This window comes from Poeciliopsis prolifica, unplaced genomic scaffold (genome assembly GCF_027474105.1).
Source record: "Poeciliopsis prolifica strain line A6 unplaced genomic scaffold, Auburn_PproV2 SCAFFOLD025, whole genome shotgun sequence".
NCBI classification, from domain to species: Eukaryota; Metazoa; Chordata; class Actinopteri; order Cyprinodontiformes; family Poeciliidae; genus Poeciliopsis; species Poeciliopsis prolifica.
In genome coordinates, this window is record NW_026562400.1 from 3,008,733 (window position 1) to 3,024,202 (window position 15,470).

The following is a 15,470-nucleotide window of genomic DNA, read 5'->3' on the forward strand; positions in this document are numbered from 1 at the left end:
CTGCGTTAAAATGTAGACTCTGTTTGACTCTAACCTCATGTGAACAACAACAAACCAATTTCAAAACCTGATTAACAAAACAAAACTAGATAATTTTTATATTTAACTTGACGAGTAAATTCATCGAAGTGAAACTGGGTGTAGCAGGATGGTAATGTGTTTGTAGAGCCGTTATAGTTTATTGGATGGTAATCTCTTGCTTTAATTCGTGCCAGTGGGTGTGTGTGAGGGCGCATTTACTGCAATAGTCTGTAAATGTGGTGGCATGCAGGTTGCAATAATGTAACCCAGGACGGTGTGCTGTGTGGGCTCCTGGATTTGCCTGAAGGCACGTGAAAACAAGCTCTGCAGCCGAGCGCAGACACCGTGCATTCAGCAGCAACTTCAGAGCCTTTTCTCTTCAATGACCACTAGCTGTTAGTGAAGCCGCAGCAATTTACGAGGGGAGTTCATAAAAAATACACCTGTCTTTGGTTGAGCGAGAGAGAGAGAGACAATGTTTCTTGCATATTTATGCTAACAATAGATGAACATTAACTTCAAGACTTATAGCTGCTTTTATTGTCATCCTTGTATTTTCTTTTTTAGTTTTCCCCAAACAGAATAATTACAAAGGCTTTGGTTTGTTGTTCTTTTGTGATTTACTGAATTGTTTCCTTGCAGTTAAAGAGTTTATGGTGTGGAATGGTAGCTCATGCAAATTAAACACTTTGCAGGCAAAATTAAAACAATGAAATCCTTTTTTTTATTTCAGGATATTAATTAAGAAAAACACTTTCCAACCAGGATTTTCCATCTTTTCATCCTTGTGCCTTTTTCCAAACTAGAACCATCTTTGACAGTTTAAAATGGAAAGATAAACGCTTCCCAGCCAAACGTAGAGGTCACAATAATATTATTAATGTCATACCTAACACAAAGACTGCACCTCAGCACCAAAGGACTTTATCTTCAACTTTATCAGTCTCTAAAAATGCCAAATCCCACCCTGTCTTTTCCATCATGCCTGCTGATAGGACTGCAAAGGTTAAAGGGTTTCTGTTATCTGATCGTATCTTTCCCAATCACTGAAACTCAGGTGTGAGAAGTTAGCTGGAGCTCCCTTTTTTTTTAGAAAGCAGGAGTGAATAGTAGCAAAAGGCATCGCTGAGGTTAACAGGCTCCTTTGGAGCTGTGGAAACTCGGTGAGCATGACATCATTTGAGAGCTCACAGGAATGGAAAGGAAAGGAAATCTCCTCCCAGGGAGAAAATGGGAATGAAAGAGGGGGTTGAAATAGGAACGCCGGGTCGGACTGTTCTGGAGTAAACAGCGGGGTGTTTCTGCGTACACACAGTGTGAAATATTATCAGTCGATGTGCAGGGGTTTGTGCCAGTCAAAGAGCAACTGCTCGGTTTATGCTGTCACACCGTTTGCCAGGTGGAGCCACAGAAATCCAGCAGCAAGTGGCCTTTTGGGAGTTTTCTAACCTAATTTAGTTTGGCTTCTGTGGAGTTAAAGTCTTATTATGACCAACTCTGACTTGCTGTTAATTTGTCTTCGTTTTTTTTTTTTTTGTGCTCTAATTCGCAGAAATTCGTCCATTTTTTTAAACAGCTTTGGCAGATTGAGCCCGACGGAAACTCCTTTGAAATGCACATAAAGCAGAAGCGGCTTATAAATCAGCGCAAATGATTAAAGACGTATTAATATCCAGTTGAGAATTTTGCAAATTTTTATTTGCAGAAAATCTATCAAAATGCTGCTGAGTGCAGGCTTGGCCACTTTTCTTTCCACAACGTTTCCAGCTGCAGCATCTTGCCTGAAGCGAGCTGGAAAAAGTTTCTTGCTGCCAGGATCTGCAAGGCTGTGGGGGGCTTCAGACTCCGAAAGACTTCAGATCCTGTGTTGCAACATTTTAAGTGATTGATGTTAGACAAAAACTGGAGAAAAACAACTACATTCTCCCTGTCGGCCTGTAAAAGCTAAAATAATTTGTAATTAAAACCATAAAATAAACAGAATTTAATAGGAAGCATTAATCAATTGAAATAGATCAGACCCAAACCGTAGCAGTTGAATAAAACGTGAGCCTCCTGACAGGCACAAAGTGAAAAGAACGATAACGAATCAACTTTAAAACTTTGTTTTGCAGGAAACATGTCCTGGTAAAAATATCTGAAAACCTTTAAAATAAATCCATCTTTTATTTCAGTCACAATGTCTAAAACTGACAATTTTAGACAAATGAATCCTTTAATAAGATGTGGGGAGAAAAGCCAAAGATATGAAACAATTATCCTAAATACACAAAAAAATGAGTCTTTTTCAAAACCTCATGATCAAGTCATAACTGCGTCTAGCAACCCCAGCCTGTTGCCGGGCAGCCACAGCAGAGCTCCAGCACATTTGGTCAGCTGGTTTTACCGCTGTATTCTCTGTGCAGCGGCTGCTGGAAAAGGCAAATGGTTTGTTGTTGACTTTCCACTTGCTGCAGTCAAAACTTTTAATCGCTTGGCTGTGCAGGAGGCTCTACGTCTTGTACGGTTCTACATTTGTTAGCAGCCATTTCTAAAGGTTTGCTCATCAAATATCAAAAAATGGAGAATAAAGAGACATTAGAAGTCCTCAGCAGGTCAGGACCCCACCATGTGGTCATGAGGTCATTTCAGAAGTTAATCTAAAAATTATGATGAGAAAGCATGTGGATGTCTGACATTTGAAACATGACTTCAAATTAAATAAGAGCAGTATGTTTGCAGTGCATCTGATCTTGGGGTGCTTTAGACAAGAAGTTTATAAATCAAACGATTGAAAAAACCTAAGTTGGATAATGACTGGACAAAAATGTTAAAATCATCTATCATCTATGTTCACTGTGCTCCCTAAAATAAAGTCTTGTTGAGGATTTCTTCGACTCAGAGGCCCTGACCCCTCTCTCCGCAGACATTGCTGAAAAATCAAGGTGGGATGTTTATCTGCTTTGTGCTTGGTTAATTTTCTGCTTCATGATCGCAGGCCCTACCCTCCTGAATGTCAGATCTCTTTATTTTCTAATCTTCCAACCTCAAAATAGAAGCTCTGATCCTGTTTCAGACGTCCTACTCATTGTCTTATCCAAATAAACTGCAACTTCGCAATCCATCTTTGTTTACCAGTTTTGTTGCGGTGCCAGTGCCTTGACTCTCGCTGACAGAGACGGATGAGCCGATTGTCGCTGATTAGATCCTCATTGGACTCTGCAGAAAGCCACCCATGTGGCAGGAAAACAAAATGACTTCAAGAACATTTGGCCCCAAACGTTTCAACAACTGAGTCAGCTAGCGTTCTTTTGTATCAGCAAACAGATTGCAGGAGACTGGAAAGATGTGTCACTAACAGGTCGTTGGAGTCGCATCACACCCAGCGATGTCTCCTCTTTGCTCCATTTAAAATGCTCAAAATATTGATTTTTCATTTTAATTTTGGCTGTCCCACCCCAAACGGCAATAACTACGAATTAGTATTTACAATAAATGCCAATAAGTATTTTTACATCATTTGTAGGAATTTAGAGACCCTCAGAGTTGGACTACCTGGTGTGATTTGATCAGTATCCAATTGGTATGAATGTTGCCTTGCAGCCAGAAGGTCCTGGGTCCAAATCCCAGCCTGGAGCCAATTCAAAGACATGATTATTAGGTTAACTAGTCCCTCTAATCTGTCCTACAGGAAAATCACTATTAGACAATAACAATTTAGTCTGCCTATTTTGAGCTCCTTTCACAATGAGCCTCTTGTCACTTTAAATCCAGAAAAGTTGCTGCTGGCCAAACCCCCAACTCCATATTTCTGCTTGCACATGAAAATGGCTGCAGAGAAATGCAATTATACGACCCTTCATCTTTGAAAAGTAGAAGTAGAGCCACAAGCACAGCCAACAATACAGCAGCAAGTGGTTTCTGAATGTTAAATCAACAACAAAACACTTTCTTTTTCAACCTGAGCAGCGTGAACATGCAGCTGGATTATCTGAAACATTTAGTTTGGTTAAAAGCAAAAAGAGAAGCAACTTATCAGGAGTGAAATACTTTGTCGTGGATCTTCTTTGGTTTCATTGTTGCTTTTCTGCGTTTTTGCAGCACACTGTTCTTTTCTTTACCTCTGTTTCGCCACCCAGGCATCTCCGGCGGATGATGAGATGCAAAGTGAATTCAAGACGCATGAAAATAGAAATCCTCTGGGTTTTTATCTCGTGTTTTCAATGTGGCGTGGTAATCTGCACGAGCTGTTGACCCCCGCATGTCGTCCTCTAAGAGACACAAAGTACACCCCTGCAAATACCAGATGTTAGCAGGAAAAACATCTAAACAACTGTAGCATTTTAAACTGGCACACCATCAGACTGCGCTGTGTTTTGCTACACTTTCACATGAAGCCACTGCTGTTTAACATGTGTTTTGTCTGGCCGCCCCATGTCCGTCTTTCTGCGTTGAGCGCGTGGGAGTGGAACTGCGATATTTCTCATGGCAGCGTTTCAGATGGAGCTGCACGGAGCCTCTGGTGGGACATTAACCTGCTCAGCGTATCCTTCCTGAGTCCGCCCGGCGCGCAGGCTGTAGATCTGCTCGTAATGAACGCACAGGAAGTTCTCCGTGTGCGAACAGGGCTGACAGAAACTTTTCCACATTACCCCTCAGCCTTTTTAAAAGGATTTAATTTATGGCCATTATTTCTTTCATCTATGCCTTGCTAAAAATGGAAAGTTTTTGAGCTTCTTTTAAGTAACTTATGGTGGAATTAACAGATGTTATGTCAGCTTTCTTTGTTAGAAATGACCCGTGTAGCTTTGCAGATTATTTGATTATTTGCTTGTGGTGTTGATGCATATCACGGTAATAAACTTTCTGCTCTTTTCTTTAGCTATTTTTTTTTTTTTTGCGTTAGGCCATTTCTGTTAATGACTACATTCATTTCTATCCATTTTCAGTAAAGTTTCTTGGTTTCTGACTTGAATCAATTCTCCACAGTTTGCGTCTGAGCATTCAGGATTTCCTGTAATCTTTTAAATTGGTTTTGATTAACAGTTTTTCAAGTTTTCTGAGGTTCTTTTGATGTATTTTAGGTCTTCTGCTGCCATTCTCTCATCGATCAGAGCCTGTTTGGGGTCTCCAGTTTTTGTAAAACACTGACCTTTAAATGTCTGGTTCAGTTTCCTTTTTTATTGTAATCTTCTGCCTTCCTATTTCTTCCTGAAAGGTTTGCACTGTCCTGCCTGAATAAATGTGCCTCAACATGTCAAGAAAACACAATTTCTTCAAAAACAAAATTGTTGGTCTTCCTCTAACTTTTCAAAACAACTTGTTGCTGAAAATCCAAGTCTCTTTCACTCAGTAACACCATCCACATTAAAGAGTGTCAGTGGAGCGTCGCATGTGATCAGAAAAATGAAATTGATCAAGCTGAAAACGACCAAAGAACGACACTACTAGTGCTAGTTATAAATAAGTGCCAGAGAAACTAGAACTGTTTTTTTTTATCAGTATTAAAGAAATTGTTGACTTAAAACAAGCTCTTTTGTTTCACGTGTTCTAAGTTATTTACACTAAAAACTAAAGTATTTGTGTTTTTGTTGTGTTCCAAATCTGTGGTCTTACACTTTCTGTCACTTAAACTTTGTGCATAAAAACTCAGAATGCATTTTTCAGGAACTGTTAAGAAACATACTTCATATTTCCACAAATTCAGCACACTACACCCACCCACCTCCACAGTGCATTGTGAATTATCTTGTAGTTCAGTTCAGGCTGGGTCTGGTGGACTGTAGGCAGCCATATGGAGAGGGAGCTCTGGAAACATCCCATTGCAGGTCATATATCACATGTCTGACAGCAGCCATTCTGCCTTGTTTTCATTTCAATCACGAGTGCAGCTGTGTTGGAGAGCAGCGAGGTTCTGCGATGTTAACCCGCTGAAGGCTGGAAGTTTATTACTGCTGGTACTGAAGTGGGTGTTTGCAGAATCTCCTTGATGCTTTGTGTACATCCAGCGTTGCTCAACTTGACTGGATGTTGTGAAATAACTTTTGGAGTTGTCCGAGTTTGAATAGTGCGAGCGCATTGGGATCAAAGGTGTCAAATTTCTTCTGCTCTGCTAACAATCAACTGAACTACGCTGTGTGTAAACCCCCAAGTGATTAAAATTAGTCAAAATTTTAAGTTTCACATCCAGCATGCTGAGGTTAGTGAAGCGTCTGGTGTGAAATAATGTGCGACGCGATTGCTATGATATTTATTTTGAAAAAGTAGCAGCATAAATGTCAATTTCAGCCAAACCTGCAGCTGATCAAATTGTGTTTTACTTACAAAATGAGGCTTAAACTTTATTTTTCAGACAGATGTAGTTCGACATGTAGAGTGCAAGAATTTCTTATTTTTTATTAACAATACAGTGAAGATTTCACAAATCTCTTAGTGCAGCATAATCCATTCTAGCTTTGTCTTTTTCAAACATTAATTGTAGCCAAAACAGTAGAAGAAAAAATATAGTTTGTTTTCTCTCCATTGTAGTAAATGTAAATATAATATATATATATATATATATATATATATATATATATATATATATATATATATATATATATATATATATATATATATATTTATTTTTTTTTTTTCTTTATATGTAAATTTTGGTTTGTCTGGTTTATGTTTTTTTTTTTTTTTTTTCAAAATTTGAATTTAATTTGATCAAAAACTATTCAGGATTATAATCCTGGCTCTCCTGCTTACAAGGCAACGACTTTGCTGGAAAATAAATTCTCCCAGAAGTTATTGCGATAAACGATTATTGTTTCGAACAGAACAGAGAGCATTTGAGAGCATTTTTAAGTGAAATAATGGCAGTAATGGCGCAATAATACAAGAACATCTTCTCAAAGATCACTGAACTTTAAGATGCAATGAACATTTAGCACTAAAACTGGAAGACATTTTAAATATCCAAAATAAACAAACAAAACAACCAGTTAAATTAATTCTGGCATCTCTGTAAACAAAATTATCCTTCAAAAAAAGGGTTAAAGTATTTGACTTAGACTTAGTCATCCAGTTTTTGGTAGAAAGAGAGAAAGGAAAGAGAAAAAATACTGAGCTCATTATAATATATTGTATAATTAATAGATTTACTGCTTATTGTGTCAGGGCTACTAACAACTGCCCTACATCGCAGCATAATATATGACTTGAATATCAAGAAGCATGACCAATGATTCCTTTACCTCTGAAGCTTTTTCTCTGCGCTGCATTACAGCAACCTGACCACATGCTCTCACTGGATGAGTTAAGGTCAACAGAGTTGTAGAAACCTCTTTCGAAAACCACATACTTTGGGCGTTTTGCGTTACAACGCTTCGCTAACTTCCCTCTGAGTGTGAGTCGATGTGCTGACCTCTCCTCTTTGGAAAAGATCGCGGTGCTTATTTGTGGACGATCAGACCTGCTTCCTTCCACATGTAATCTGTCCCACATGGATTTCCGCAGAGCGTATTAAAATGTAGCTCAAACGGAGGATAAATGAGGAGCGACGAACAGAAGAAAAATAGGTGCCCTCCACATGCGGCTTTGATGGAAGCTCCTTGTCATGTTCTGGTCTCCAGTTTGAGTGAAACATGATTTGCACGTTTTTTTGCCAGGTTTTCGTTCTGCTTTCCATCGTTGTCCGTCACCAAATAAGAAAAAAAATAAGACACGGTGGAGCTTGGAAATCTTCCATCTGTTTTGACTTGAGGGAGTTTGGACTTTCAGCCACTCATGTTTGATTTGAATTTAGTGGATTTCATCACATTTTTGAAGAAAGCGTAGTGATCTTTAACTCTGACATTTTTCACTATCGATTAGTAGTTAGAGATGAGAGATGTTTCTACCAGAGAAACCATTTTGTTTTAATCCTTTTTTCATTTGAGTTTTTTTAAAAGTGCTTTTCTTTCTTTATGTGATGCAAAAATAATTAGTTATTATTCAAGCAGAAAATGGAAGAAGGGAAAGTTTTAAAACAAAAGTTCATATTTTTTCTTGTTGTAGTTTAGATATTTTTTTAAATTGTTATCTTTGTTGTATTATATCTAAATGTATAGCAAAATACTGAAATTGATTAGAACCTTGATAATTAGGTATAAAACATGCACATTAAGTACTGAACAGCAGTAGAAAAAGTCTGCTGTTTTGATGCATTTTGTGTCAAACAAGAAATTTTATATTTTGACGTTTTTCTTAATTAATTAATATATCTATACTGTAAAATATTAGTTAAGTATAAGTGATGTGCATAAAAATACAAATATTTAAGAAAATACTATAAATATTTGTCAAAATTCTGGAAATAAAAGGAAAACCATATCTTTTTGCATTTTAAGTAAAATTAAAATGCAATTTTTTGCCAAATCATAACATAACATAAAAATACAAAAATGTCTCTAATATATGCTTAAGTAGTGGCCAGAATTATAACATATTCATACCGTAAAATTTTGCTGTCGGTATTTTACTATAAATTAGACTTTTTTTTTACTTTTTCTTTTTCTCAGTGTTTGAAATACGTTAAACGTCCATTAATATCTATTGTCTTACTTGGGAAAAGCAAAATTACATGTTTTTGAAAAAAATAAAATCAGAAATTAATGCATTTGAGAGATTCTGCTTTTGTGCCAGAAACATTTTCAAATCATTTTGATTTTAAATAAAAATCCCCTGTAATAATTTCTCTATCTAAGACCTTTTTCTTCAAGTCCATTTGTGTTCATCTGCCTTGACAGTGCAAAACATTTTTATATAAATGCTAAAACTACAGGATGTCCTGTGAATGTGGCTCAGAGTCACTAACGGAGAAATCCACCATGTTTTAATCTGACTGAATCCCCTCGGCTTCTGCGGCTCATCGATCATTTGGCTCCTGTTTTCTAACAGCAGGACGGCTGATCTCAGAGCAGGTACTGAGACGTCAAAACCCTCGCAGAAAAACAGCTGCTGTGCCGAGAAAAAGGAGGAAAATGTCTCTTTTTTTCTGCCTTCTTTCTCCTGTGACGGACAGCGTTCTGCTTTTGGCTTGGGCTGAGATGTAGGATGCAGTTTATGGGCCAGAACTCAGCGAGGGGTGGAGGCGAGGGCTGTTTCTGGCAGAGGCGTCCCCCCCCTCACCCTGTTTTCTCCGAATAGCTGAGTCCCCCATGGCTGCGACCTCTGTGACCCGGTCGGGAGAGTGTCAAGAGACGGGACCCGCAACTTAACCTCTGAAGTCACATTTTTAACATCATCCTGAGACCGGCAGCATTTCACAGGTCTCACTGTTTTGTCTCAGTTACTGTCACACTGAGCATTTTCTCCTAGTTTTTTTACTAACTGTATCAATGGTGTCCAAACTTTTTTCCAAAATTGTAGACTCAAAATAGTTACAGAGCAAAAAATAACCTAAAATCAAGCAAATAAAGTAGCTGGACAAATTAGTTTTCAGTTTCTTTTTGGCTCAATTGAATAAATCAGGGTTTGTGACGCTTTCCTTCCAAACGTTTGCCATATTTAACCAAGTCTAAAAAAGAATAAAACCTGTTTTAGCTTTTCAGTAAATGTCTCTTGGTTTTACATTTTGTTAAACATTGGTGAGAAAATTTTGTTACCAAAATTATGTTGGTAATTTTTAAATCTCCCTCTGAATCTACACATTTTTTCATCGCAGTTGGGGGCTGCACAGAGTCAGTCCAGTGTACACAAACGGCCCATGCGCCTCACTTTGGACACCCCTGACCTACATTATCTAGTTGCTATTATTCAAAATAGCAGCAAAAATTTGCAATGCTGCCAAAATAACATGTTGACTTTGTGATGTATAATAATGTTATTTTTATTTAATTCAGATTACTGTAGTTTGTCCACATCACAAGATGGCTTAGGCAGGTCCAAATCATTTATAATAGTTCACCAGTGATCTTTGTTTCAGTGTTGTAAAGCTTATATTTCTTTATTAAAGCCAACATGTCTGGAAGTTTGATGCAGATGAGCTACAGCAGCAGGAGACCACACCAGGCGATTTTCTTTTTCCAAAATCACATCAGCCATTGTTTTAAGAAAGTGATGACATGGGAGATTAAGGAGATTTCTATTAATCTTTCTGATCTTCAAATAATCTATATCTGTAACCACATGAACCAGATATCAGCTTTAGGATTGTTTTTTAATATCATTACAATATGTATTTTTTATGTTTTAAATACTAATTCCCACAACAGATAAAATGTCTATCTTCAGCATTCCACTCCAAAGCAATACAACAACGTTCAGAGCTTGAAGATCTCCCAGGATTCCCTGTTTAGCAATGTGAAAGTTTTAATTTTTAATTTGAAGATAAATACGTTTTGTGCATTTTTATATGTATTAAAATATACAATACTTCCAAAAGTACTTGCTCATCCTCTTCATACATAAACTTGAGTCACACCCCATGTTCAGTCTGTAGCGATTAATAAGGTAGCAGCTGTATTTGAATTCAGTTCAGTAAGAAAGTCCAGCCAGTTGCATTGAGCCACTGATTTGCCACAGTCTAGAACAAGCATGAGGCGACAGTGGATAATCGTTTGGCTGCATTTCCATGACAGATGGACTCAAATCCTTATTTATATCCTGCTAATGTCAATGAAAAACAATTTCACAACTGCAGTGTTTTCATTCATTGAGAAAATACATTAAAATCAAACGTGGATAATATTGTTCTTTTAATAAGTCATTTAAAATCCTGTCAGCGAAGAATATAAACAGTTGCATGAGATTATATTCATAATTCAGCCAGCAGAGGAGACCGGCGTTGGAACAACAAACCTCTTGTGAACGGCTACGTTTGTGGTGTTTTGGGGACATTGTAGTCTATTTTATAGAAATGCTATGGATTCAACACGTTAGAATTACACACGTTTTATGAACTGTGTGATGCTGTGAAAGCTCCACATTGTTTTACAAAAACCCGACAAAATAACAACAAACCATCATCCTCCTACCAGTTCCTGTTGTCATTTCTGCCAGTAGTAACATCTGGCTGTTAATCATGTGACTCATGTGAAATCCCACTGTAACAACCAGGTGTAAACATTTGACCAAAAAACATGAGTTTTTTTTTTATTGTTTCCATTAAGTAAATTTATTTTGCCAATTTCAAATTGCTTAATTCTATGCTTAATAAAAACACAGCTACTGTTAAACCCATAATCTCTGACTAAATCATTGTGCTTCAGCTAATCTGAAGTAGCAAGAAAATTATACGACTGAGCTTATTGCACAGGTGGCATCCTTTCACAGAGCAACTCGTTCTTCCACAAGTGTTTGCAGACTAATCCGAAGCTGTCAGGAAAGTTCAGCAATATTTCATCCTCTTTTTGAAATATTTATTTTGAATAACAGCTAGTTTGGATATAAGAAGAGAGGTGGCAATCAGTCTTTTACATACAACTTTCAGCAACTGATTTCTGGTCTTCAAGCTGACAATTTGTTTTAAAATACAGGAGATTTAATTAGTATTTCAGCATCAGATCTTCATTAGAATATCAACATCATTGATTGTAAGAAACACGTATCTGACTCTTTAGAAAAGTTCAAGCTTTTACAAACAGCTAAAATATGAATAATTGTTCCATTTAAATCAGCCAATACCGTAATGTAAATCTGATTACTTTTGTAAAATACCCAACCAGATACATGTAAAATAAACTGAATGTCAACATACTCAACTGTGTACATTTATCCACCATCAGTCTCTGCAAAAATAATTTTAAAAAAGATCTGCTCTTTGCCAGGTTCCTAGTTTATTTAATGATAACTGTAACACATAGCAGATGTAATTAAATCCCAAACCAAGTTTAAAATAAAATTAACTACTTAAGAAGTATAAATGTGCCCATGTTTGATATTTTTTAATTAACTGTTATGTTCTTAAAGAATAATATAATGTTTCCCACTTACAAGAATTGTTGGTTTTTCAGTCATTGTTGAGTCCATCAAAATAAGGAAATGGAAACCAAACTTTCTACATTTGTTTCGTTTTCTTGTTGCACCAAACTCACATTACGTAGCCGCTCCATAACTGAGGTTTGTACAGAACCAAAGTTTATATGCACCGCTGTGTCCCTAAATCTGTGGTTCATGACTAAAACGAGACAGAAACCAAACTTTCTACGGCTGCCGTTTTACCATAGCGAACATTGTAGATTGAAAGGTCTTTGTATGTAATTTGCAATTTTTGTCAGTAAATAGTAAAGCAGAAATGACAAAAATAAATTGGTTTTGCCTGTGAGATGATAAATATTGGTACTATTAAATGTATGCTGTTCTTGCATTTTAAAATTATATTTAGTTACTTTGTATTATAGAATATGTAAACGGATTTGCATGTTGCTTTTAGATATATATTAAACATTAAAACCCAAACGACTTTCAATTGAATGTAAGACCGTTATAATATTGTTGGATAAACGCAGTAAATTTTAACATAAAATGTATATATGCGTTTGGAAATATTTTTAGGTAAAATCGTATCTAAAGGACCTAACAAGAAAAAAGCGAAGAAAAAAAAGAGATACAAAAACAGAAGATTTTGTGTTTTTATTGTTGTCTTCCTTCTGTATCTTTTCATAACTGAACTTGTGACATTTCAGTAATTTAAATCTCCACCTTAGCTCTTCAATAGATCTATCCCCTGTTTGTTATGAGTCCTCCTCTGCCAGTTTGACATTGTTCTGGTGTCAGCGCCTCGCAGACGGGTGTCGGTGTGAAACGGCGCTACGCCTGCAGCTCTAACCCTGTGCTGGTTTTGTTTAGGCCTTTGTCTCCCTCTCGCTGCTGTACTGGGCCCTGCAGAGCTTCTCCCAGCTGCTTAGCATCAAGAAGAAAGACGACTGAGACGTCGACAAGATCCGGGAAGAACAAAGACAACTGGGTTCAAAAGATTTCATCTTAGCATGTTTTGATCTATCAATATATTAAGCTGTAGTTTACTAGAAAAAAAGAAACTGGATCAGCTTCTGCTTGATTTTAACCTTTTAATGCACAGCTGCTTCAAGCTTGTTTATAACAAAAGCTTAATTATGTAAATGAGCCATTAACAAAGAGAAAATAAGCTGATAATTGTGCAAAAACAGTATTAATTTTTAAGAGGTATTATGTTTAAAATGTCACTGCCATCATAGGTGCTGCAGTCCATAGTGAAGGACCAATCCAGATGAGCCACAAGACAACCTGAGTGCTGCTCATTTCAAAACTAAAACAGAACTGATGCTCAACAATGTACAGTCCGTTTTCCATTTCTCATTGAAATCAAAGTACTTACATTCTTTGTGTCTTTTCTTAATCCCTTAAATCACATGAAAGGAAAATTATGCAGAGCCTTAAGAAACACTCGATTTTTAATTATATATTTTCTTTCATGCCTGTAGCTCGTCAGCTTTGATTAGATTCATCTACACGGCAGATGAATTCATCCTCAGTCTCCAGATCTTGTGTGGGAGTAACAAATGGTCCACAGCAGATGGTGCTGTTATCACCCATCATTAGTCTCTTTTTCATCCAGCATCCTGTCTTTAAAACCCCTCACATTTTATTCAAAAGCAGAATAGTTTGGTTTTGTTCAGACGTTTAAAAAGAAAGTCGGTATTGTGAGGAAGTTGAAGCAGTTTGACGTTCGTATTTACAGTTTTGAGAAACAAATTTCTGTTGAAACGCATAAAAATTGGCTCGTACTTTTATTTTCTAGGTTTCATTTTATATTGTAATCGTATGATTACAAATCAACTGATTCAAAACTCTGCCAACACGAGAATGAAACCCAAACATCTCTTCGACCGCTGCGTTACTGTAAATGGTGTTATTGATCTGCTAACACATCAGCTGCTTGTCATGAACCAGAACCTTTAGGGCTTTTTTCCTCCGGTTATATAATGTGAGATGGCACCTCGCTACTTGCGAAGGTTCTGGTGTTTTAAGGGCTTTTGTTGGGGTTCGGGTTGAGGCCGCAGTCAGACACACGGCGGTTAAGGTCCAGGTCGAGACCCTCAGGTTTATTCACCGCACCTGATATTTAGAGGAGCTGTCAGTTCAGCACATGCGACAAGATAAAAATGTAAAAATGTGCGACAAGATATGACAAAAGTAAGTAAATAAATTGTTTTCAACGATAACTAGATGGATGTACATGCATTGTCATGGTTTCAAAATATGGCGTTCATTAACGACCAGAGTCCAAGGCACAAATACAACATCTTGGTGGCTTCTGCTGACATTTTAAAGCCAATTTTATTTCAATTTTATGTAAACCTTGTTAGGATTATTTGCATGTAATGTGTTGCTTTTAGCTCTTGATCTGCTGTTTCCATTAACCATAAAATTGTAATCAGGAATAGAGACACGACAATTAAGTTTTTTGTATGAATGGAAAACTGCGTCACACGTTATGTGACCAACAACCGGACATTGTGAGAGGAGGATAATGGCAGCATGCTTTTTTTCCCCCCTATTTTCTTTTATTTTTTTAAATTGAATTCAATTGCGTTTCACTGCAATTGCAAAATTGTTTCTAACGGAGCAATTTTATTTTTAATGGAAATGCAGCTGCAGGAACACTTAAATGAAAAACCACATCATCGGTAAATATAATCTAAAATGATTCCAAGTAGCACAGAATTGCAAAGAAATGTTCTGGATTTGCACTTCAAGGCAATTAAATAAAATCAACACAAATTATGATTAAAAATGTGATAATTTTTGTGTCAATAAAGGTGTTTTTTTTCTCCATTTTTGCATGGCAAGGTAATGAAGGGGAGTTTACCTTCTATGTTTTTACCAAGAAAGCAGCACTAAAATGAATAAATCAATACATTTCTCTTTGAAGTGAAATGAAGGAGTTTTGTATTTTCTTGTTTTAGTGTTGCATATGTGTTTAGAAACCTGCTTGCTGTTGCCTGGTGATGACTGAAGATCACATTCAGCTTGTTTTTCACATTTAGGATCCTAAAAATCGATGCTGACGTAGTTTTCTGCTTGCTGCTTTTTTCCCTCTGCAGTGTAAAGTGATTGCAGATATTTTATGGCTTCATGGATATTATTTCAGTAAGTTTAATAATACATTTCTCATTGAAGTGAAAATAAATGTGTCCTCTTCAGACTGCATGAGAAGGAGAAATACCCGATTATCTAGAAATTTTATTGATGTACTTTATCCTCATCCTGATCTCTACATGACTACTGAAAAACCAATAAATTTACATTTAAACAGTTTTATCTTTACAGAATATCTTAATTTGAAATACAATGCTCTTTGACAGATACAAATACTTCTCTGTGCAGTTAATTTGTTTTTTAATCACCTGTTAGCTTATTAAAGTGATTTATCAACAGGCTACTGAGCTGACATATTGATTGGAGTTTAGTGCGGACTTCACCGACGAAGAGGAGGGAAATCTGCCTCACTTGACAGAGTAACA

General features: G+C 36.8%; 1 protein-coding gene across 1 annotated transcript in view; it reads left to right on the forward strand.

Annotated features, from left to right (window-relative positions):
* agmo (alkylglycerol monooxygenase) overlaps nucleotides 1-15,264 on the forward strand; it is a 67,343-nt gene extending 52,079 nt beyond the window's left edge. Inside the window, exon 13 of the mRNA XM_055047314.1 lies at nucleotides 12,814-15,264. Within this exon, the coding sequence (XP_054903289.1) occupies nucleotides 12,814-12,894 (81 nt within the window). The 3' untranslated portion in view covers nucleotides 12,895-15,264. The remainder of the gene's footprint in view (nucleotides 1-12,813) is intronic.
* Nucleotides 15,265-15,470: the final 206 nt, after the last annotated feature.